The sequence below is a fragment of the Chlorocebus sabaeus genome, chromosome 13, assembly GCF_047675955.1.
Source record: "Chlorocebus sabaeus isolate Y175 chromosome 13, mChlSab1.0.hap1, whole genome shotgun sequence".
In the NCBI taxonomy this organism is placed as follows: Eukaryota; Metazoa; Chordata; class Mammalia; order Primates; family Cercopithecidae; genus Chlorocebus; species Chlorocebus sabaeus.
The window spans coordinates 5,327,367-5,353,400 of NC_132916.1; the positions used below are offsets into that span (position 1 = coordinate 5,327,367).

General features: G+C 38.6%; 1 protein-coding gene across 1 annotated transcript in view; it reads left to right on the forward strand.

Moving 5' to 3' along the window:
• PDE10A (phosphodiesterase 10A) overlaps positions 1-26,034 on the forward strand; it is a 330,258-nt gene that overhangs the window by 197,939 nt on the left and 106,285 nt on the right. Inside the window, 2 exon segments of the mRNA XM_008007784.3 lie at positions 21,592-21,712; positions 23,077-23,126. Coding sequence (XP_008005975.3) covers positions 21,592-21,712; positions 23,077-23,126 — 171 coding nt within the window.

Below are 26,034 nucleotides of genomic sequence, written 5' to 3' on the forward strand. Positions count from 1 at the left end.
TGTGGTGTATAAATGATGTTTAAGGCTGTGGGAGTAGGTGACACTTGTTAGAGAGCTTGTCTGTGGAGAAGAGAGTCAAGACCCAAGCACTAAACTGGACACTCCACTTGTTGAGTGGTGGAGAAGATGTGGAAAAGTCAGCAGAGGAGAGGAAGAAGGAGAAATCAGTGAAGTCAGAGGAGATCAAAAAGTTTCTTGGTCAGCAGATTTTGTTTTAGAATTTTAACTGCAGGACTGTACGTTGATTTCATCTTCATTCCATCTTGTTTTGATCCATCTCAACCTATTGAGATGAGTCTTATTTCTGTTATCTGACATGTTATTTATTTCTCTGTTTTTGAAGCCTCAAATTTGAGTGTTTTTTCCAAGTTGTTTTCCTGTGCCCCCTTTACAATAATTATCATCTAGGAAACGCCAAGTGTGGAAATATCACCTATAAGAATAGTGTGAAATTGTGTCAAATGCGTTGTTGAAACCAGTGTATCTTAACCTACCATTTTTCTAATCAGTCATTGTCATTTTATCAACAAATATTAGGTGAGTCCCAGTTCATCTAGGCTCTTGAGATACATCAAAGACAAACTAGATAGAAATCCCTGCACTCATGGCATTTCCATAGTGTGGGGTAGAGTCTGTAAACAATAAATAACACATGCACTGTGCTCAGTGGTAATGAGTGCTGTAGAGACAGAAAAGCAAGAGGCAGGGTAGATGATATGGGGCCAGGTAAGGCTCACTGGGAACACATTTGAGGAAAAACCTAAGGGAAGTGAAGGAGTGAGCCATGCTGAGAACTGAGTAGGAGCTTTCCAGGCAGGCGGTACAGGAAGTGCAAAGGCCCCAAGACAGGAGTATGCTTGGCACATTGCCGGAGGCATAGGAAGGCGGCCATCTTGGTTAGATCTGAGTGAGCGAAGGAAGGAGCCTTGGTCAGAGATGATGCGGCTGGGGGAGATTTGAGGGACACTCTATCAGTCATATCTCTATTGGTCGTTTGTTCCCATCTAATCCACAGTATTAATCCTTTATGTTGTTATTACTGTTACTCTTTTTAAGTGGTTTCAGCTCCTAAGTCAAAAAGATTTCTGACAAGAACAGGGAGATAAAAATGTCAGAATAAAAAGAGTGTTTGGATGCTGAGTTGCTAGAAAATGCCAAACTCGAGCCAGGTGTAGAATTCTTGGGTATAGACTTAGCCCCCAAGATGCTCTAGTATTTTTCATCACATTCTTGTATTTAATGTTTTCAAGAAGAAATCTGAGACCATTCTGATTCTTAGTAAATGTTGCCTTTTTCATTTCTGAATGTATTTGTAAGTGTCTCATTTGCTCTTTGAATTTGTTATTTTCATTAGGTCATGTAGATGCTTTAATTTTGAGTAATTTAACCTAGTATGTGGTGAGCTTTCTCAATCAGTTTAAAAGTCCTTTTTAGCTCAGGGTATTATGCCACTTGTTTCTTGTTGCATCTGTTCTTTCGCATTTATTTCGTTCTCTTTAAGATCACCAGAAATACCGATGTCTTTCTCCTTTCCTGGTTCTTTTACTACACATTCTAGAACCTCTCAGATTTATTCTCTTTATCATTGACTTGAACTTCTCTACTGTTTCTTGTTCTGCTTAAATTAATAATGACTCTTTTAAAATTAAAGGTTACTTCTGTATTTTGGGTGTTTCTTCTTCATTTCAATCTGTGTTATACTGTTTGGTAATCTCTCATTGTTAATTCTTTAATTATCTTGAGAGTGTAAAACAGATGCTTTCCTTAATATTTTTGCGTACCTTCCTTCTCACATGACATCCCAAATTCGCTTCTATCCTCTGTATTAGTATAATGCTAAGGCTTTGGATTTTTTTTTTTTTTTTTCCTTCTTTTTGCCTTATGTGTTGAGGAGTCATTTGCTGATTTTTTAAAAAAAACTATATTTATCCTTGAGTGATGTTAGGTCTGCTCTTCATTAATAGATTATCCTTATCTCTGTTTACTATTCATGTAAATGTCCTTAGCATCTTCCTGTTTAGTGTGTTGGAGGGCTAGATAATGAGCATCAGTGGCACCAGTTCAGTCTGGAGTGACCGAGGGGAACCCCGAGGAAACTGGAGTTGTGGCCATTCTCCTGGGAGAGCTGACCACAGTGATTTTTCTCTAGGTTGATTGAAACAAATTGCTGTACTGGAATCCAGATTTCATTATCTTGTCTTCCTTTTAACCTGGCATGGTGACCAGTATGACTGTATCCATTTTATTTAGGGTGTCTGTATGCCAAGTTTTAAAAGAAATGCGTAATTCAGTTAGTGAATCATTAAGTTTCTCTGGATTTCTATTCCGTGTGTTTCTAAATACAGGGCCCTGTTGCAGACATGAGCATGAACTCACATCCAACTCTCGGCATATTAAATGGGATCTTGTGTCATTACTTTCCCCAGAATATTTTTTATGGACTTGATGCAACAGTGTAATTTTCCTGGGAAGGAGACATTTTCATTAAGTTCTTAGTGAATGTTTTAAAGTTGGCTTCATTGGTATGTCTAGCCAAATTGTCTTGAATTTTGTGGCATGTAGCAGCCATAGTTGCCTAATTTCATCACTAATTCAGCTTTCTCCTTTTCACTTTTGCTTATTTCATATGAGAAGGGGGAGATTTTCATAGGATGTCAACTTGAAAATATTTATTTTTCCTGGTGTATCCAGTCTTTTCTTCATATTTATAAAATTTCTGTTAATGCATTTAAGAAATTTCTGAATCATCTATTAATACTTATGACCATATATTCTACAGATTAATTTTATATTATGTTATAATCAGTTTTGTTATAGGAAACAGTACTATTAGGAGGACAGGAAGGTTTCAGTTAGGGCAAAAATATGAAAAATGGTTTCTTTCAGAGGAGTTTGAGAATAGAAGGGGTTTGCACATGCTAGTGAGTTCCAGGGCACAGTGGAAGGAATTGATCAGCAGCGGGGGCGTGGACAGGTGGGCCGGCCTGGCAGATGTGTGGAGTAGCAGAGGATGAGGTCCAGGGATGTGGGTGCATGTGTAGGGCTTAATTTTCCTACTGTTTGATGGAAGCTTGAAAAAGCAGTAGCCCAAAGACACTTAGAAACTCACTCGCTCTGTTTCTCTCTCTTTTGCTTTTTTCTCTTTTTCTCAATGTCAGGCATTTATTTAAAATTTTTCCTTATCGAGTCCAGTTTTATTTGGTTGAAGCCGTACTTCTCTGTAATAGTAATGTCATTAAAAATTTAGGATGTTAGATGTGTGTCTGAATACTTACAAATACTAACAGTAGAATTAGAACTTCATTTAGCCTAACAAGAAGTTGCACAAAATGGGTTTTTTTTTCTTGTTTCTGACTTTTATTTTAGGATTGAGGATACATGTGCAGGTTTGTTACATGGATAAATTACATGTCACAATTTACCCATGTAAATGGTGGGGCTCATTGTACAGATTACTTCATCACCCAGTCATAAGCATAATACTCGATGGTAGTTTTTCAGATTTTTCCTTCAAAATGTTTTTACTGCAAATTTGAACTGGAAGAGCCATGCTAAGTTTACACAGAAGGAAAAAAGTTTATATGGAGGTGAACATTACTTCTTTTTTTTTTTTTTTGAGACGGAGTCTCGCTCTGTCGCCCAGGCTGGAGTACAGTGGCCGGATCTCAGCTCACTGCAAGCTCCGCCTCCCAGGTTCACGCCATTCTCCTGTCTCAGCCTCCCGAGTAGCTGGGACTACAGGCGCCCACCACCTCGCCCGGCTAGTTTTTTGTATTTTTTTAGTAGAAACGGGGTTTCTCCATGTTAGCCAGGATGGTCTCGATCTCCTCACCTCATGATCCGCGCGTCTCGGCCTCCCAAAGTGCTGGGATTACAGGCTTGAGCCACCGCGCCCGGCCGAACATTACTTCTTTAAGGAATGTTTTGGTGATTTCACAAAGGAAATGTCTCCCTGCTATTCAGATCTCTTATTAATTTGTATCTTGTATGTTATTTCTTATTTGCAATTTAACTTTGTTTTTTTGTTTGTTTGTTTTGCTTAAAACATTTTATAGTGTTGGGCCATGAGGGACTGCATGGTAGAAGTTCCTTAACTGGCATCTGTTCTTACAGCACTGCTTGAGAATCTCCTGGCTGCAGAAGACCTAGTGTGGGATGCTTTGTTGCCTCAGCTCTTTCAAATGTATCACCTCTCAGAAAGTAAGAGAGAACTCTATAAAAGACGTTCCCCCAAACAGGAGGATTAACATAATCAACTGTACCCTGTGATTTCAAATGAAACTTTGGCAACATCTGACTAGTTGTGATCATAATTATGCTCTACAACTAATCAGTCACTGAGTATAGAATTTAGAATTTTCAGAGTTTCTGTATGAATCTGTTCATTACCTTAACTGAGTGAATGACTTGAAAATTAAGAGTACCTGAGCCTTGTGGAAATCATTAAACCACTGACCAGATAAGTATTATGCAAGCATCTATTATTCCGTGAATAGAATTTTCTTAAAGTCGATTACAGTAATGTTAGAGAAGACACTCCCAGTACATGGTTGTGAAAGCCATCATTTCTTTAGTGATTATTTATGTTATTTTATTTTTTCTATTAAATATGAGCTTTCTTGGCTGATTGGCTACCGTGTTTTCCTTTGCTTCAAAATACAGGCTTGATGAGATTTCTTTACATGGCAGGTGTTCTAGATTTTTTTCTCTCCATTTAATTGTCAGCTCTAATGTTGTCTCCGTCATTCTTAATTGTAGTGGCCTCTATATTTTTGAGAAGACTGAGGTTGTGTGATGTGAGCCCTTGTTGTTTTGTTATTTCTGTATATCAAAATGTCTTTCCATCGACCCTCTTCTTATTTCTGTATTTGGGGTTGAGCATCATACTGGAATATACCTTTTGAAGACTACTTCCAACACCTGCTCTTGGATCCTGTTCCTATCAGCTTTGTCTAAAGCTACTTTTATTGAGTTAAAATCATTTCTGCTTGCATTTTCAAGAGATCAGGACTATGCCTCTGAGATATATTGAAATCACTCTAATCCAGTCAATTATAGCAGTTGGGAATGTTTATTTCTACTGTCTTCTTCACATGCATATATTTACTTGGTAATAATGACAATACACATATTATTTTGATTTCTGGTTTTTACTGTGCTGCTATAAGCTTTTTGTGATTTTATGCAGTCTAAAATTATCTTTAGTGACTAAAAATGCCCATTGAGTTTCTGTGGGATAATTTTTTACTTTTTCATTCTATTGGTAGACCTTTAGATGGTTTTTAATTTTTCGTAGACTGGTTATACTTATGTATATAGCAGTTTTATTCTTGTAAAATATTTCCTAAAGAACAATGCTAGGATCCAGTGTTACTAGGTCAAAGGACATGACTAATTTATGACATTTAACACACACTGTTAAGTTGGTTTAACTAAATTACTGTTACAGTTGAAGGTTTCATTGTAGTCCCATTGGTCAGGAGATTGAGACCATCCTGGCTAACACGGTGAAACCTCGTCTCTACTAAAAAATACAAAAAACTAGCCGGGCGAGGTGGCGGGCGCCTGTAGTCCCAGCTACTCGGGAGGCTGAGGCAGGAGAATGGCATAAACCCAGGAGGCGGAGCTTGCAGTGAGCTGAGATCCGGCCACTGCATTCCAGCCCGGGCGACAGAGCGAGACTCCGTCTCAAAAAAAAAAAAAAGGAAACAATTATATATCTTTTCACGTATAAATGGTATGACACTGTTTTAATGTTTTTATTTAAAGCAAATGCACATACTTCTATATGTTAACTAGTCGTATTTCCTTTTACGAGAATGCATCTCTATTTCTTCTGTGTGTTATACATTCAAAAGAGCTTCTCTAGTATAATGTAAATGACACTTAGATTTGAATTCTAATCTGAAAGACCTTTTGAAAAATGGCTTTTTAAACCCAAACGTAAAATGGGGATAAAGTCTACCAAACCTGAGAGACAGGGCCAGAATAAGATTAAAATTTATGTCCTTACAATTATTTATTAGAAAACCCAAAACAAATTTAAAAAGCACGGGGGATGAATTAATGAAATATGGGAAGAAATTAATGGAGCAAAATTTAAAATATAGACTTGATTAATAATGCAAAAGATAGTTCTTTAGAAACATCAATTCCATATAATTGACTTTGGCGATCTATTTTAGAAAAAAGAAAATATAGGCATTAGGAATGAGAAAGGGAATGTAAATATGGACACCAGGGAGGTTATCAATAATTAAATAGAGAAGAGCAAATACTATATACTAATATAATTGCAAATTTATATGAAATGGCCGATTTTGAGGAAATTACCAAATTATCAAAATTGAAGAGTTAAGAAACCTGAATATACTGCTATAGTGAAAAAATTAGAAAAAGACTACCTAAAATGACCTGAGGCCCAAAAGCTTGTGCTGAATAATTCCACCAAACACTAAAGAGGAGAAAATGTCTACATTATGTGAATTGTACACTTTAAAAGCTAGGAAAATAGCTCATCTCAAAAGGGAATATTATTTTTGACACAAAAGTTAGAGCATTAAACAAAAGAGAAAAAAGCATTAAATTAAGAGACTGTTAACCAGTTTTATTAGCGCAAACAAAAGTTCAGAAATCCTAAGTAAATGAATTCAACAGCGCTTTAAAAAAAATAATTTTTCATTGCCAAGGGTGATTGGCAAATAGAAGGCTAGTGTAGTAAGTCTAATAAGAGATTGGAGCAGGCTGGTGGTAATGGAGGTAGGGGAAAATGCTTGGGTTTGGTAGAATTCTGTGTTTATTTTGAAGGGAGGGCTAGCAAGAGTTACTGATTAATCCAGACGTGTGCTATTAAAAAAGAAGGAAGAAAGGAGGCATCAGGGTTTTGCCTGAGCCGTTGGAAGGCTGAGAGGCCCTCTGTGGGAGGGCCTGCAGGATGGACAGGTCAGGGTGTGTGTTCAAGGGGTGGTTCCTGTCAGACAATCAGTTTTGAATGTGCTAAGTTGGAGATGCCTAATAGATTTCCAGACGGGAGATGTTAAGTAATAAGTTGTATATATGAGACTGGAGTTTCGGTAAATGTTCTCGGTTAGAGATATAAATTTGAGATCATTAGTAATATGATGATTTAAGAACCATCCACATAGAGAGAGTAGCTAAAGTCATGAACCCAGATGAGATCACTTGACCGGTGAGTGTGGCTCAAACCTGGAACATGACGTTTAGAAGTCTGAGACTTCTAAGGGAGGAAGAACTAGAAAGGAAGACTGAAAACAATTGTCCAAGAGGTGGGAAGAGAATCAGGGGCGTATGTTTCTTTTAAATAAAAAATTATTTAAAATAAAATAGAGCAATCAACTATGTCAAATGGTGCTGGAGTTTTAAGGGAAAGGAAAACTGAGAGCTGGTCTTTGGGTTTGGCAGTGTGGGTTCACTGGTGACTTCAGTGAAAGCTGTTTTTTTGGAGCAACTGGAGTTTGTGAGAGAAGAGAAATTGTAGGCAGCAACAGATACAATTGTTTTATGGAGTTTTACCTGAAAAGAGAGGAGAGAAATGGGTGGTAAATATATAGGAGAGTCATAAAGAGGCTACAAAAAGCCCTGGTTTTGTTTTAGGTTTTTTTCTCTTAAAGTATGGGATAAATGACAGCATGTTTATGTATTTGTGGAAATGATTCAGTAGACAGAGAAAGTTTGATGATGCTGTGGGACACAGAGAGGAGGATGGCCTAAACAGAGTCGTTAAGGGCTTCGAGAGGCCCTATCAGCATCCCAGATCCTCCCTATTGCAGCTCGACCTGTTCCTTCACAACTAATTACCATTTACTCACTTTCCATTGCTTTTCTTTCTATACCATTTAAAAAGAGGTTTTCTAATTGATTGCCAGAAAAAGAAGGATAACCAAATACAACAGAGGAAGAACTAGAAAGAAAACAATTTGTAAGAGGTAATACTTTTCTATGAATGAGTGGCAGATCTGGCTTTTAATGTTTAATCAGGTGAAGTGTAAACCAAAGTTGATTTCCTTATCCTCTAAGGGAAGGATACCGATCAGTCTTTTTCAGGACAAAGTTTTTAATCCTGGATTTTATGAAAATGCAAATAAGTTTACATTTCTGATTTACAGCAATTTTCGATAAGTTTCAAAGGCATAGTATTACAATGTGGTTCAGTGTTCAAAAAGTACGGTTGACCATACAGAAGACTGGATTAGAGTAGACGTAAGTTAGAATTACCTGGAGTCAGTTCTTGTTACCTATTGCTATGGTTTGTGTATGGTTTGTTTTGGCCCTAACAAGTCTCCTGTTGAAACTCCACTCCCTCTCTTGCTTCTTCTCCGGTCATGTGATATCTGCACACACTGGTTCCGCTTTGCTTCCTCCAGGAGTGGAAGCAGCCAGAAGGCCTCACCAGCAGATCCATGAGCGAAATAAACCTTTTGTATTTATAGATTACCTGGCCTCAGGTATTCCTTTGTAGCAGCAAACATGGACTGAACACCAATGCCCTCACTCACTCCAGCTGACAACCACAGGGCTAACGTGATGTGACCCAAGGGGAGAAGTGAAAGCGTGTGGAGGAGTGGATAGAAAACCTGTCTCTTTCCAGCTCCCCAAATAGAAGTTTCTTAAAATCAGGCTTTGGCTAAGTGGTGGGCTTTGAATGGTCCAACATGATACTTATAAACAAGTACCTGGAGTGCAGGCAGGTATCCTATCTTGTTGATTATCAACACAGGATTTAGAAGCCAGAGGAACCAGTTGACAGATACAGTGTTCCAGTAAGGTAAAGTGAAATTCTGACATTTTGAATTTTGAAAATCAAAGAGCCCAGTAATAATTTCTCATCCAGATGGAAAATCACTCATTCTTCGTGAAGAAGAACCCCACAGGAAGACTGCAAGAAAAGTCCATATTCACCTTATTACACAAGTTGAAATATCTTCAGGCATGCATATTCATGTTTTGTGAAAACTGGAGAGAAAAACTCTTAGCATAAATTATGGATTGGTTGTTTTAGGCTAAATTTCTTTTCAGGACCTTTGCTGCTCCTTATGAACTACAGCCGTAGCGACCTCAGAAACCCGTGTGGAGCATCACTCCTAAGCACATTGGCTTCCTGAGCATATTAGTGTAAAACACTTCTCTACCGAACTGAATACAATGTCCTGCTGTATGGAAATAGTTCATATTGACCCCTTAAATACTAGGGAATGCTTGCTAAAGACAGTGATCTGTTTGTACTTAAGGCAAAACCCATAATCTTAACAATAGATTACAGACGTGAACCGTTTGTCTTTTAAAGTCCGTTCCGATTCCATGATAATTAAGTGATGCTGATGATACATAGAAGATGCATATCTTATTACTCACTATGCTAGTAGGCAAGGAGTCATTTTGTCTAAAAAATGATATCAAACGATTATGATAAAAATGTTAAAAGTGGGAACTAAACAACATTCCTCTTTCACAAGACTTTAAATTACCACCTGTTTTGCCACACCATTCTTGGCAGCCACCAGTCTATGCTAGACTAGAGATTTTGAAATCTGGTACAACAGAGGAGCTGCTTTAGGCCCATAAAGATGGGTGGTCCCAGTCCATAAATTCAAAGGCTGTTTAAAGGTTATTTGGGGAGCATTTCTTCATTGTGCAAAAAAGAATACAATAATTTTCCAGTAATGGAGTAGATATGCACAAAATCCAATCACACCTAGATTGTGGTTTGTTAAAGTTGGCAGCAAAGGCATCAGATACTTTTTTGGTCATAGGCATTTTCATGAGTTGATAATTTCTTGTTCATCTGTTCCCCTCCCCCAATAGGATTTAAACTCCATGAGAATAGTAGCCTTACCTGATAATGCTTGACACATTGCTAAATAAATATTTGCTAAAAACCTTACATATAGTCATATCTAGAAGGTATTGTGGATTCAGTTTCAGACTGCTCCAATAAAGCAAATATCACAATAAAGTGAGTCACAATAATTTTTTGGTTTTTCAGTGCATATAAAGTTATGTTTATACTCTACTGTAGCCTGTAAAGTGTGTAATAATATTATGTCTAAAAATGCAGTGTGCATTCACTAATTAAAAATAATGCTCGGGTGCAGTGGCTCATGCCTATAATCCCAGTGCTTTGGGTGGCCGAGGCGGGAGGATCACGAGGTCAGGAGTTCAAGACCAGCCTGGCCAACATGGTGAAACCCCATCCCTACTAAAAAAAAAAAAAAACATAAAAAAAAGAAAAATTAGCCCAGCATGGTGGCAGGCACCTGTAATCCCAGTTACTTGGGAGGCTGAGGCAGGAGAATTGCTTGATCCTGGGAGGCAGAGATTGCAGTGAGCCAAGACTGTGCCTCTGTACTCCAGCTTGGGCAACAGAGTGAGATCCTATCTCAAAAAACAAAAAAATAATAAATAAACTTATGTGTGGCTTTATTGCTAAAAAATGCTAATGATTATCTGAGTCATCAGCAAGTTGTAATCTTTTTGCTGGGGGAGAGTCTTGCCTAGACGTAGATGGCTTCTGATGTATCAGCATTGTGGTTGCTGAAGGTTGAGGTGGCTGTGGCAATTTTTTAAAATAAGGCAAAAATAAAGTTTGCCATCTCAGCAGACTGTTCTTTTCATAGAAGATTTCTCTGCAGCATGCAATGCTGTTTGAAAGCATTTTGCCCACAGTAGAACATTGGGGTTCATCCTTTCAAGCCCTGTCTCTGCCTTATCAACTAAGTTTATAGAATATTCTAAATCCTTTGTCATCATGTCAACAAATGTTCATAGCATCTTCACCAGGCATAGAAAGTGGGATTGCAGACATGAACCACCACGCCAAGTACTAATATTTTGAAAGGAATATTTTTTGGGGGCAGTAGGTTTCAACAATGGGCTTAAAATGTTCAGTAAACTATGCCGAAAACAGATGTGATGTGCTTGTGGCTTTGTTGTTGCATTTCTAGAACACAGGCAGAGTCCGTTGAATTGTAATAATCCCCATGTGTTAAGGACATGACCAGATGGAGATAATTGAATCATGGGGGTGATTTCCCCCTGTTCTCATGATAGTGAGTGAGTTCTCACAAGATCTGATGGTTTTGTAAGGGGCTTCCCCCTTTGCTCAGCACTCGTTCTCTCTCCTGCCGCTCTGTGACGTGGTACCTTCCACTCTGATTGTAAGTTTCCTGAGGCCTCCCCAGTCATGTGGAACTATAAGTTAACTAAACCTCTTTTCTTTATAAATTACCCAGTCTTGGGTATGTCTTCTTAACAGCGTGAGAAGGAACTAATACAGTGCCTTACTTACTCTCCTGTAATCCTTTGAAGCAGCTCTGTGTAGCATTTCTTCTGTGCTGTTACACTGTAGAACAAGTGAAGGTGGCTGCTTTTTCTTTTTTCCCCACAGTGCTAGGATGGGCTCAGGATGAATATCTCCTGGTCCTTTATATGCTGTTGAGGATTTTAAAGCTTTTTAAAGTAAGCATTTGCGAAGAATCAGTGACCTCCTCTGTGTTACCCCCAAGCTTTTCCACCCATGCCTGTGTAGCTCACAGATTTCCTTCACTGGTCATTATAGTTGCTCCTTACAGAATAGTTAGGATTTTTAGCCTGGGCTGTTTGTGTGATATAGATCACCTTTATTTTTAACTTCTTTTCCTTTAAAATGCCTAAATCATTTTGATAACTCTATTCTTAAGAATATAAAGCATGGAAAAAAGAGGGGGGCACCTTCTCGTAAAGTTAAACATGGATTTATCTTGCAACCCAGGAATTTTACTCTGATATTTGCCCAAGGTAATGGAAAACCTGTGTTCACAAAAAAGACTTCTGTAAGAATGTTCATAGCAGGCTGTATTCATAATAGCTCAAAACTGGAAACAAACATTCCAAATGTCCAGCCATAGTGCGACAGATAAACAAGTTATAGTACATTAATACAACGGAATGCTACCAGTAATGGAAAGGAACACACTGCTGAAGCACACAGCACCATGGCTGAATTGCCCCGACATTCTGTTGAGCCAATGTAGCAGGTTCAAAAGAGTACATACTGTATGATTCCATTTACAAATAATTCCAAAAGCTGGCAAAACTCATCTGTGGTGGGAAAAAGTCAAAAAGACTGGCTGCCTTGAGGACAGGGATTGATTAGAAAGGACTATGGGAGGGACTTTTCATTGAAGAGATGAAGTGTTCTCTTTGGTAGGATGTATGTTACAAGGATTTATGCACTTGTACCATTAAGATTTGTATCTTTCAGTGTCTGTAAATTTTACCTAAAAAACTAAAAAATATTAACATATAATTAATACTTTTACTATTTGAAGTGGTATGGCTTAGCACTTCTGAAACTACCTCTGTGTATTCTAGACTTGAGAAAATATGTAAGTAGATTAAGGATATTGGCAGCCAGATTTCACATGTTGGGTGAGGTAATTACAAATACAGAAATAGGGAAGAGTGGAATATACATTGTAGTGTTTGGTTGGAACCGGAGGTATCAGAGTGAGTCATGGTTTTTCATCTCTCTTAATATATGTATATGTAAGTAGACAAATACATACAGAATGAAAGTTATCAGCTTATACATACCTATGTGTGTGTTTGTGTGTGTATGTGTGTGTGTATGTATTGATGAGGTCCTTTCATATCCATCTATATCTATATCTATATCTATATCTATCTACATCTATATCTATGTCTATATATAATGCATTAGAAGCATTGACAGCAGTGTGATATAACTCCAACTCTTGGATTTTAAATACCATTTTCTACTAAAGGGAACTGAGATTTCTTTGAATTAGAAATGGCTGATTCAAGGGCTGGCAAAGTATGTGACAAAAAGGTAAGGAAGTGTTGAAGGAATCATTAGGAGGTGTCAAAAGGATACAGGCGCTGTCTTGAAGGAGTTTCTGCTCACCAAATCTGGGCCAATTTCAGCGTCAAATTAAATGACTAATCGTGGATCATGCCCTTTTGTGTAAGAATCTTTGATTCCATGTTCATATGGGGGAAGTCAGGGAGGCAGCCAGGCAGGCTCACTCTTCTTCAGATTATGGCTTTCTAGCTTCATCACTTCATTGTTTCACTGAAAAAAATTCAGAACCTCAATCTCATCTTGAGAAAACATCAGACAAACAAAATTGGCCTGTATTCTTTAAAAGTATCAAGTTCAGGAAACACAAAGACAGGCTGAGGAACTGTTCTATGTTGAAAGATGCTAAAGAAATGTGATACCTAAGTAGCATATGTGATCTGGGATTTGAACTTAGACGGGTGAGGAATAATGATCCTTTATAGGACATTTTTGGGACAACAGGTGAACTGCGAATGTGTGTTTTTATTTAGCTAATATTGTTGTAGAAATGTTAAAGTTTCTGATCCTGGTAACTGTATTTAACTTGTAAGGGAATGTTCTTTTACTTGAGAAATGCACACTGAAGTGTTTCGGAATAAAGGGGCATGCCGACTTGCTCTTAAATATTAAAACATATTTGTAAAACGTGTGAGTGTGTGTGTGTGTGTGTGGACAGAAAGATTGATAGATACAATTTACTGATAGAATGCTGAGGCAAATAAGACACATCAAATTATTGGTAAATCTTAGTGTCCTGGTTTAGCTGCTGTCACAAAGTCCCATAGACCGGGTGGCTTAATAAACTTCAGAAATTTACAATTCTGGAAGCTGTGAAGTTCAAGATCAGTCAAAGTGACGGTAGATCCGGGGTCTGCTGAGGATCTCTTCCTGATAATAGGCAGCTGTCTTCTTGCAGTGTCCTCACAGGATGGAAGTGTCCAGTCCCTAATCCCATTCATGAGGGTTCTGTTCTCCTGACCTAATCACTCCCCTGAAGCTCCCACCTCCTGATTGCATCACAGTGGGGGTTAAGATTTCAGCATAGGAATTTTAAGGGGGAGACAGAGATACAGTCTACAGCTCTGGGTAAAAGATGTGCAAGGTGTTTCTTGTACTATTCTTGCAGTTTTCTGTAAGATCGAAATTATGTCAAAATAAAACCTTATGAACAACATAAAGAGAAACAAAGGAATAATATAAAGAATGATGAGAAGAAGATATTTTTCCAGCATTGAAGCTTATATTGGAAACTGAGGAGCTCCTTTTTATGCTGTTAAATATTAATCCAATTTAACATTTGTCTCATTACGGCTTCTTGTTTATTGTTGGCCTTTAAGATATGTCGGTGCCACCTCATAGAATCACAGACTCTCGGGACCAACAGGGGTCACAGTTTCCATGTGATTACTGAATTGCCTCCAAACTTTTTTGGCTAAGTGGCTGTCTAACGTATGCTTACATAGCTAATTCATTTTAGCAGTCATGGAAACATTTGTCCTCCTGGTTAAACCAGCTTTTACTTCCTTTCTGAACCAATGATTAACACTGATTTGTTCATTACCATTTTATTCTGTAAAATATTGTTTCCCCCTAGACAAGACAGTGGCTTTCCCCTGGTTCCCAAACTGTGTTCCAAATACCCCAAGGCACCACAGCAAATATACAAGGATAACATTCAGGATATATTAAAATGTCATGGGAAACACAGTGGCATATGTTGGACGGAATCTGATGTAGTTCAGTTTCAATGTTAGCTTGACATAGTTCAGTTTTACTATTAGATCACTACAGTTCTTTCCTAAGGTCTTATCTTTGTGAAGCTGTGTTTTTGGTGGTTGCTCAAATAAGACGCAAGTACTGCATGAGATCAGCATGCAACAGAGTATGAAGATGGTGGTGTGCAATTTGATTCGGAAATTGTGTAGCTCCCAACTTACTCTACTTTGGAATTTTGACTAGTCTTGAATTATGAATGCTGCAGTGACGCCCAGCATAAACTTGTTGTAGGTTCTCTTAGGAAAGACATGAAAGGACTTTATGAAGTTAAAAATGCTGTAAAAATACAAGTTCTTAACATCTTTATTAGTATGCTTATTGTGACTGTTATTAGTCAAGCCATAGAATTCATGTTTACTCAATCTAATAGAGATTGATTCCTTTATCATGGGGTTTCCATAGAAGTGTCTTAGAAGTATGTGATTTGACATTGACGTAATTTGTCACCTCAGCTTTGCCTTTCTTAACAGTCCTGATAAATAATAGAATGACCACAAGGCTAACAACCAAATAACAATTTTGCTTATTCTTGTACATTTGCATGTAATTTTATATTTTACGGTATATTATGGTTTGAGTGATTTGTTAACTATGTAGATAGACGTTTAATATCTGAGTTAATATGTCAATATAAAATAGTAATTACAGTAAAAACATTTTGCTGTTATGTTTGCAGTTATGAGAAACAAAAGGAAACAGGATGTGCTAACATATTCTATTAGATTAAATATTAGAATTTGAAGCTTAATATAAACAAGAAAAAAATTTAAAACCTAGGTCATAGCTTATCTTAGAAAGTTAGTGTTGGAAAGGGAAAGTATTTTAGAGACAGTATAATTCAGCCTTCTCATTAGACAAATGAGAAAACTAAAGCCCAGCGATGTGAAATGAAATCTCATGATAAACTGTCCAATTCCCAGAATGTCTTCTTGTTCTCACTTGTTTGTAACAACCCATTTCCTGCCCAAAAGAGTTGGAGAACAGCTGGTTATTGATCTCAGCCCTGCACACAGGTCATTATTAAAGAGACTGTTCTCAGAATTCTAAGCTAAGAGGAAGGAGTCAGCCGTGTATCATTTGTATAGGGACTGAATGACTAAAAACTCCCCTTAAGATGGCTAATGCTCCTTTCTTCCACGTGAAAAATGAATAATTCAGAGAACGTATTGGTTTATTTAAAAGAAATAATCGAGTGATTTTTAATCACATGAAGCTTTTGCGTGGCTGGATCTAGGTGTTCAAAGTCTATCATTATGACTTAGGTCTCTCACTATCGTTTGGCTCAGCTTTCTTTTAGGCTAGCTTCATTCTCATAGAAGCTCCTTTTAAAGACTATGGGATAAAGAAAATACAGAACTAGTGGTTGGCATAAGTGTAATAAGTAAGGAAGAGAGGGTGTGATAGAGTAGAATATTTTATCTGGAGTTATTCAGAACTTGAAATAGCTCGAATAGGGTCTGCTTACAGATGATAAAGAAAATAACATAAGTTTTGGTGACCTCAAACAATGCTCTCATATTTTAGCATTGTTAGAATTTCAAGTGTTCCTGATTTTTATGTAAATTCTGTAATTATGTAAATACCTATCAACAGGTACCTGGGTAAGATCAAGACTTGGACAAAAATTTGGAGCTAGAAAATAACAGAAGTTTTGGCTGTTAAGATTACACTTTAGCAACAAAAAGTCACAAAACTGAGTTGGAGACCAATGACTTACCATAGTCAAGTGTGCAACAAAGCAAGTAGGACCCACAAGGCTAAAGGAAGGGGGAACCAGCCCTCAGAAATGTTAGGCACTGCCCAGGAAGGCAGCAGATGGGAGAAGGGAATACGTACAGCTGAGAGAACCTCTTCCACAGCCCAGGCTCTCAATGCTTGAAAAGAGAACAGGGAGTGGCTACCACAGGTAAAAGCCTAATAGTAGCAGTTAGTAGTTTTTGGAGTTTGAAATGCAGCTTAAGAATTGCTTAGCAGGTTTCTATTTTGCCGCTTTGGGTCATTGTAATTAATTGATTTATCCTGTTCTCTTTACTTGGGAAGCTCTTCCCTCAGATTTCTCCAAGTCTCACTTCTTCAGTCCCTTGCTGCATGGGGATCCTTCAGTGTGGAGTTCTGTCTCCTGCTGAGTATGTCTGTTCCAGAAGTGTATTCCCAAACTGCAGTCACCAGAGAGTGTGTTCGAGAACCCATTGTGGCTCATTTTTGAGACAAACCTTGAGCTAAAACTTCACTGATTACCTGATCTCCATGAGCCCCTTTTGATTGGTACACCTCAGTGGAGTTTGGGTCTCTTAATAATTAGTACTGCATTGCATTCCAGCCTGGGCAACAGAGCTAGACCCTGTCTCAAAATAATAATGATCATAAAGAATTAATGTCAGGGTAGAGCTGATGTCCAGTGGTTCCCCAAGTCTAGTAATTCTGCGTGCCCCCATAATATTCAGTCACCCAGGTAAATGGCTGCAGACCTCTTTGGGAAAGGTAGGCGGGAGATCTATGCTATAAATTGTTGGCAGCATAGTAGGATTCTTCTTCAAGGGGACCTTGCTTTCTCTTTCTATATTTAAGGAGTTCTGGGCCTGCGAATTGGCTCATGTCTGGGAATTCAGTGCAGTATTCTGACCTTCTCTTGTGGTCATCAAGTCAGATTTTTGTTCATTTAAGCCACAACATTTCTGTTTAAACAAATGAAAAAAAATATGTCAATAGGCTGCCCTGTTCAGTTCCAGGGACACTGTTGTCTTTGTTTTGTGTTGCTATACCAGAATACTACAGACTAGGAAATTTATAAATAAAATAAATTTATTTCTTACAGTTCTGGAGACAGAGAAGCCCAAGGTCAAGGTGCCTGCATCTGGCAAGGACCTTCCTGCTGCATCATCCCATGGCAGAAGGTGGAAGGGCAAGAGATCACGCTTTAGAGAGAGAGGAAGGTGGCCAAACTCATCCTTTTATTCAGAAACCCACTGCTGAGATAACTAACTCACTCCCCCAGTAATGGTATTAATCTGTTTATGAAGACAGGGCCATCATGTCCTAATCACCTCTTAAGGTTCCACCTCTCCATGCTGTTGCATTGGGGATTATTTAACACAAACTTTGGGAGATACATTTAAACCATAGCACTCCACCCCTGGCCCCAAAATTCATGTCCTTTTAACATGTAGTATGCATTAATTACATTCCAGTGGCCTCAAAGTTCTTAACTTGTACAACATCAGTCCAGAGTCTCATCTAAATCCGGTATGAGTAAGACTCAAGGAACAATTCGTCCTGAAACAAACCTCCAGCTTTGAGCCTGTGACATCAAAATAAGTCATCTACTTCCAAAATTCAATGGTAGAACAGGCATAGGATTGATACTCCCATTTCAAAGAGGAGAAATAGACAAGAAAAGGGGTAACTGGTCCCAAAAGTCCAAAACTCAAAGAGAAAACAACATTAAGTTTTAAAGCTGCAGAATAATCTTCTTTGACTCCATTTCTCCCATTCTGGGCACACTGGAGTGGGGATTAGGCTCCTCAAGGCCTTGAGTGTCCTTGCCCCTATGACTTTGCTGGGGCCAGCCCACACTTCAGCTCTCACAGGTTGGTGTCTCTCATGCCTGAGCTTCTTCAGAATTGTGGAGTTGCATTGGTAGCTCGACATTTTGGAGTCTCTGAGATGGCCTCACTCTCAGGGCTCCACTAGCCATTGGCCTACTGGGAGCTCTCTGTGGGGGCTCCACTGCTGCAACAAGTTTGTCCGTGGGCCCCAGGCTGTCTACGACATCCTTTGAAATCTAGGCAGAGGCTGCCATGGCACCACAGCTCATGCAGCCGGCAAGTGTGCAGTTAGTGCTATGTGGATACCACTGTGACTTACTGTTTGTGCCCTCTGGAGGTGTGGCAGGAGCTGCACTTGAACTCACTTGAGCCGTGGCCGGGGCTCACACTGTGAAGGAATGCAGGGAGTAGAATTCTAAGTTGCCTGGGCGGCAAAAGCTGAGGTTCCATGGACACCTTTCTGGAAACCTTGCCCTCAAGGCCCTGCTCTGAGCCTGTGATGGGAGGGATGGCCTCCAAGATCTCTGAAGCAGCTTTACGGTCTTTCTCGCGTTTTGTCTTGATGAATGGCACCCAGATACTTGAGTTTATTTCCCTTAAGTTCTGCTTTCTATATAGCCCTGGGACATGGCTACAGATCAGTCAAGTTCTTTGTGACTTCATTAGGATGGCTTTTTACTCCAGTTGCCAGCATCTTGTTCATTTCCATCCAGTACCTCATCAGAATAGCCTTTATTGTCCATGTTTCTATCAGCTTTCTGATTGTGACCTCTTAAGTAATTCCTAAGAAAGTTAAAGCCCTCCCTGCAGCTGTTGTTTTTTTTTCTAAGCCCTCACCAGAATTTCCCTTAATGCTTCCTTGATTGCAGTCTAGGCTCTTCCCAGCCATTTCCTCCAAGTTCTTCTGGCTTCTACTCATTTCCCAGTTCCAAAGCTGCTTCCACATTGTTAGGTATTTGTTATTGCCACAGCCCCACTTGTTGGTACCAGTTTTCTGTTTTAGTCCGTTTTGTGCTGCTGTAATAGAGTATCTGAGACTAGGTAACTCATACAGAACAGAAATTTATTTCTTACAGTTTGGGAGGCTGAGAAGTCCTGGGTTGAGGGGCCTTCATTTGGTGAGGGCCTTACTGCTGTGTCATCCCATGGCAGAAAGGACAAGAGCAAGAGAGAATGTACAAGAGAGAGAAGGGAAGAGGACCAAAGTCATCTTTTATCAGGACCCTGCTCCCATGATAACTCATTCACTCTCCCGATCACATCATGATTCCATTCACAAACATCATGATTCCATTCACAAACACCATGATTCCATTCACAAACATCATGATTCCATTCACAAGGCTCTGCCTTTTAAAGGGCCCGCCACTCAACATTGTTGCGTTGAGGATGAAGTTTCCAAAACGTGAACTTTGGAGGAAATGTTCAAACCATAGCACCTGGGATCAAGCAGCCGTGCTGAATATTTCTGTGACCAAATTCCTCCGCAGCTCTACTTCTGTTGGTTGTGCTGACAATACCCACCTTGTCTCTGAATGTGAAGTGCTCCCACTTGTCCTCTGTCACATCAATATCGCATCTTCTGGGTGAATTCAAGGAACACAGCCATATGGCAGCAGTTCCCACATTAATTCCTGGCCCACACCAGAGCCAGGTATATATTTACATATTCCAGGGCTCCCCCTGTAAACGTATTTCTCATGGCCTTGGTGAAGGGGGGCATCCCTAGGACATAGCCTGGGGATTGCCAAACTGGTCTCCCATCATCAGGCAAATCCAGCATTCCAATCTTGCTAAGCCTTTGATTGGAAGTTCTGACGTTTCTGAGGTTTCAACTTTGTGGAGCATCGGCCACTTTTGGGAACAGATTTCAGCCAACCTAGCACTAGCACACTGAACCCAAGCTGGTGCTCTCATATAAAAACCTGCCATATTTACGTATTGATTCCCTTCCAACTAGAATGTGAGCTCACTGAAGACAATAGATGTAATGGTTTCACTGTTCTAGGGTCTCTGATGACTAGAAGAGAGCCTGCTCTAGTGCATTGTCTGGGTGTTCAGTGGTATTTGTCTAATCATTGACTGGTTGGTTACTTATTTGTTCATTCAACAGATATTTATTGAGTATAGTGCTCAAGAAGAATAACAAGTAATCGACCTTTAGAAGTGGAAGTTATCTGAATGATCAAGAAGCAGAAAGATGGCCAGGGTTGGGACAGTGAGGGTAGAGGGAATGGGGTGTGAGATGAAGTTTTGAGCTGGATAGTAACCACGCTTTGCAGCATGTGGTGTGTTTAATGTGAGGCGTTTTTGTCTGTTATTCCAAGTGCAGTAGGAAGCCCCAGGAGTGTTTTAATCCAGGGAGAGACAGAATTTTATATTTCAAGTTTATGGTACCTGTTGTCTTGAGACTAGGTTTAGTAAGACAAGTTTGGGAGCAGGGAGATTTGTTGGAGGACTGTTTTTTATTCCTCTAGAGAATACACAGTGTAGCTTGAACTAGAGCAGGGTGGGGGTTGACATCTCCCTGTCCACCTGCTGTTGTCACTGGTGCCATGATGAAGCCTTGTGCTGTGGACATGCTGTGGGGCTGCTGCTGTGGGGATAGTGGCTGCAGTGCAAGCGCCTAACTCTTGCTATGGTGGCAGGGATGAGAGCAGACCAAGGAGGAGCCATATAGATGGAAAGGAATGGAAAATTAGAGTGGCACACGGGACACTTGTTTCACCCAGTGCAGCGACTGCAGCAGACTTTTCTAACATCTTACAGAGGTGCACTCAGCAAGCTCTTCTATGATATTATTTTTACTAACCCAGTTGCCTCATTTATATAAAACTTCAGAAACAAAGTTAAACTTTGTAACAGCGCTATTTTAATATAAATAGGCTTCATAGATGCAGTCTATGGATAAAAATAAGAAGTCAGCCAGGCGCAGTGGCTCATGCCTGTAATCCCAGCACTTTGAGAGGCTGAGGCAGAGGGATCACTTGATCTCAGGAGTACAAGACTAGCCTGGGTAACATGGTGAAAGCCTGTCACTACAAAAAATACAAAAATTAGCCAGGCATGGTGTGGTGGTGTGTGCCTGTAGTCCCAGCTGCTTGGGAGGCTGAGGTGGGAGGATGGCTTGAGCCCAAGAGGTGGAGGTTGCAGTGAGCTGAGATGGTGCCACTGCATTCCAGCCTGGGTAACAGAGATAGACCCTGTCTCAAAATAAATAAATAGTCATAGCAATTTTAATTTTCAATCTACTTGCTTTATAAAATAGTTTATAATATTTAAATCATGCTATAAAAGCATAATGAATAGCTTAGTGTATTAAGTCACATAATAGTATGTTTTACAGACTAAGGAATTTTTATTATATTTTATTTAAACTCTGTTTTTATTTTTGTTATTTTTAATCCAAAGTACCAAGATACGAATATGCAGGGAGTTGTATATGAACTAAACAGCTATATAGAACAACGGTTGGACACAGGAGGAGACAACCAGCTACTCCTCTATGAACTGAGCAGCATCATCAAAATAGGTAAGAAGCATTTTGTGTTCCTCTTAGAAAAACTGGGCAAAGATTATTTTACAAAAAGCAGTAAAAAAAATTTACTTACTAAGGGGCAGATGAAAGTCATGTATATTTACTTCTATTTCTGGACTAAATTTGAAGTGAAAATATTTTATTATGAAACTACCAGAGTGAGTCAAACCTAAAACTTTCTAAATTATCTTATCCCAAATAAGTATCTGCCTGATGTATACATGTAATATACTATGCCTTCTAATTCACACCTAGTTTCCTTTGGAAAGCGTGGTTTTATTGAATTAAATCACATCTTTATAAAATGTATTAATTTAAAAAAGAGAATAAGCATGTTAAATATATTTGGGTAAATGACAATTTTATATACCATTTAAGAAATGGGTTATGTTGTAAATAGAATGGGGAAAGTTATATCAGAAAAGTACTATTTTAGAAGGATGCACTTGTTTTTAGGACATGTTTTTCAGAAGGATACCCACTATGAGAATTGTATCTTTCGTTTTTCTTTTGTTTTTTAATTTGAAAATAAAAATATTAATGAGGCCAACTATAGTGATCACATTTATTATATATTTAAGTATGTGCTAGGCACCTGTCTATGCATATTATATGCATTAACTGACTTATTTTTATTACGGTCTCGTGAGGTTGTTTTTATTATTACCACTATTTTACTGATGAGGAAGCTATAGAACAGAGAGGTTAAACATCTTACCCAAAGTGACACAGGTAAAAAGGAGTTACTTTACTAATGAGGAAGCTATAGAACAGAGAGATTAAACATCTTACCCAAAGTGACACAGGTGAAAAGGAGTTAAGTAGGGGTTTAAATGGAGGCAGTCCCTCCAGGACTTACACTGTTAACTGCTATGGTTACCTTCAGATGACCCCAAAGCAATTTTAGGTAAGTTAAATTATGTTTGCTTCAGTGACAATTATAGATAAATACATCGGCCTTTTAGGTTGAATATTAATGTTGGTTAATTAATATTATAAATATCACTTGTGGTATTTTAAAAACTTTAAAAATTAAACAATTCTCAAATTTAAAAAATATTAAATGATTCTGAATACTTACAGTCCAACAAATATGTTACTATGTAGTACGTTGACTGCTATATGCATTTGAGGATATCATATCTTAAATTTTATACTCACTGATGAAAAATGTAGAGGATATTTTCATTATGCTATTGAGTAAGGCCATAAATGATTCTGTTCCATTTACTGCATGACCATTGATTCTGTTAACAAATCAGTTTGAAAGACTCACATCTGCCGCTCACCGTAGAGAATGCATACGTGTTAGATTCTCCCACTGAGCTCAGTTCTTCCTTTTCTTATTACTTTGGCAGCCACAAAAGCTGATGGATTTGCATTGTATTTCCTTGGAGAGTGCAATAATGTAAGTATCTAAATTTAGATTTTGGTGCTCTAGATAAGAAAATATCATAAGCTCCTTTTAAAAAGTTATAAACAACAGACATTTCATGATTAAGTATTTTTCGTTTAAATTCATTTTGGTTTTAGTTTCTATATGTGGTTGTTACCAGTCAAGAATTTACTGACATGGCAACATGTGGGCATAAAATCTTGTGTGTGTGTGTGTGTGTGTGTGTGTGTGTGTGTGTGTGTGTGTTTCCTTTGGTTTGTGGTACCCTCGGTTATAAATGGTGTTTCTAGATTTAGTGTTTTGTGTAAAAGTTATTTGGCACTGTGAGCTTGGATGTTGTAGGGGAATTCCTGTACCCTCTTTACACATGATCCACAGAAAGTTGAACATTTTCTTGGTGATTTCTAAAGTTTTTGCAGATGACTCTAAAACTCCTAGGGTGTAGTCCTAGGGCTCTGAGTCTAGATCCCTAAGCTGCCTTACTGTAGTAGGCTCAGGCCAGTCAAGGAATGGAGATTCTCAGCTCTGGCTGTTCCAGTCTTCTGCCGGCAGCCCGGATCCTGCGTTTCTGGTCTAACTTACCTGGAGCACAGCCCACCGTAAAATGCAACATACATAGGCCCTTCCAAAAGTATTTCAAGATGTTCAATTACTGGCATTTGATTTGTGATACAGTATTAAAAAGTATACATATTTTAGTGTAATTTGAGCCAATAATACTAATATTCATAACTTTCATGTATAAATTCCCTCATAAATTTATTTGACACATTTTTGCTTCCCATTTCTTATGTGTTAGGCATTGCTCTCTGAGATTTGGAATGTATTTTTGCAATATGCTACATGTATTCTTGAGTAATCAAAATATGTATAAAATTATTTACATTATATACAGTGTTACTAGGAATAGAGACAAAAGCATTCTGAGAGTTTTAGTAGGACTCTTAAATATAACAGTTTTGCAGAGTGTGAAAATAGTTGCACAAAAATATTTATTGGCTGATTTAATTAACTTACAGCTTATCTTACTCGTTTCCATGGCGATTGTTCTCCCTTGCATTGTAATAAATTACGCTTGTTTCAAAGGCTTATTTAGGGCAAAGACATTTTCTTCTTCATTCTTGTATTTCCCAAGCCCCTCTCCTAGTGCCTTTCATATAAACAGTCAGATAAGAATGTTTATTAATTTGCATTACTCAGATATTACTACCACTTCCAAATAAACTATATTTCAGACACTGGTAGTATTCTAAAATGGCTAAGCTACTAAAATAACAAATGGATATTACTTTCTTTCTGTGCATTAAAAATTATTTTTAAAAGTCCAAGTTTTCATTAAAAGTTCGTAATTTCTTTAAGAAAAATATTTTGCAGTTTGCCATTATTTTTTAATTGGCTGATATGTGTGGAATGCAGTCTCTTGTGGTCCACGTCGCATTACTCCTTCGGAGCCGCCTCCAGCAGTCCCCCGTGTGGCCATGCAGCCGTGCTCACATCCAGCCCCTTACCCTCCTCGGGTGTCTAGTTCAGATCGGGTTGGACATGTGGCCCATGAGGGCCCCGGCAGATTCTTTGCTAAAACCTGTATCTTGGACTCAGCAACTCTAGCCGTTCACCTGAACGAAAGTGATGACAACCCTGAAGTTGAGGCTGCCTCTACAGGATGCTCTCTTGCCCTGTGGAAAGAGAATAGAGACAGCTGCGGGCAGACTGAGAGGTGCAGGCAGCAGGCACCCCGTGGCTGCAGTGGACGGGAGCCCCAAACGCTGACTTTGCAGGGCTTGGATTTAGGATACAAAACCCATATTCTTAATCACTTGGCTTAAAAAAAATTTTTTTTTTTTTTTGCTTTATTTGCAGACTTCTTTATACATTGGCCTCAATGAGGTAGTTTCCTCTTGTGATTCAGCAAAAAGGTTTTCTATCTACAATATCTAAATTGTAATTTTATGTATCAATTTGAATTATTTCATCTTTACTTATCTTTTACTTTAGTAACTTAAAGGACTGGTACAATATCCTCTCAGTTTTATTCTGGCTCCTTATTCTAAACTCCTAAGGCCAGTCCATTTACTGGGCATGCTTCTCTCTAGGGGCACTGATTCCCTGTTCCTTCTCTTTCTTTCCCGCATCTCAGGGACTGAGTCTCTTCTTCAACTTAATATCCCTGTGAGCAGCAGGGTCCATAGTGAAATTGTAGCTGTCTCTCAGCTTCCCAAGTCAGATCCCACTGTACACTGTATTTTGCTTTTTCAGTGTTGTATATGTCTCCTTCATAGAACATATCTGAGTCCGTGATTACATGTTTATCTGTGATTTGAGTGGTTATTTGTTTATCTGACTTTCTTGCTAGAATGTCAGCTTTATGAAGACAGGTACCTTGTCTGCCTGGGAGGATAATTCTTGGGGATAATTCCTGTGTTTTGCTCACTCTGTTTTGCCCTTTATGCATTCCACCTAGATAGCTAAGCCCTTGCTATTTCCTTAACCCAGGGATTTCTGTGGGTAGGAAGAAGACATTGGCTGAGAAATCTTAAGTTCACTCAAGTGTTTCTTTAGATGTATCTACATGATTATTACTGTCTTTGTTCTTCATTTCTTCTTGTATCTCAAGTCGTCCCGTTTGGGATCATTTTTCTTCCATCTGAAATACATCCTCTAGAGTTTCCCTCAGCGAGAGTTTGCTGATGGGAAGCACTCTCAGTTTGTGTTTGTGTGAATTTGTCTTTATTTCACTCACTTTCCTGGAATGTATCTTTGGTAGATAGAGTTCGGGTTGATAAATTATCTCTCTGAATATTGACTAAAATAAAGATACTGTTTTTAAATTTATTTTGGTTTTCATTATAGTTTTTATTTCCTGTACATATTTTCAAACTTGTCTTTTATTTCTTGAAATACATTAACTATACTTCTTCTA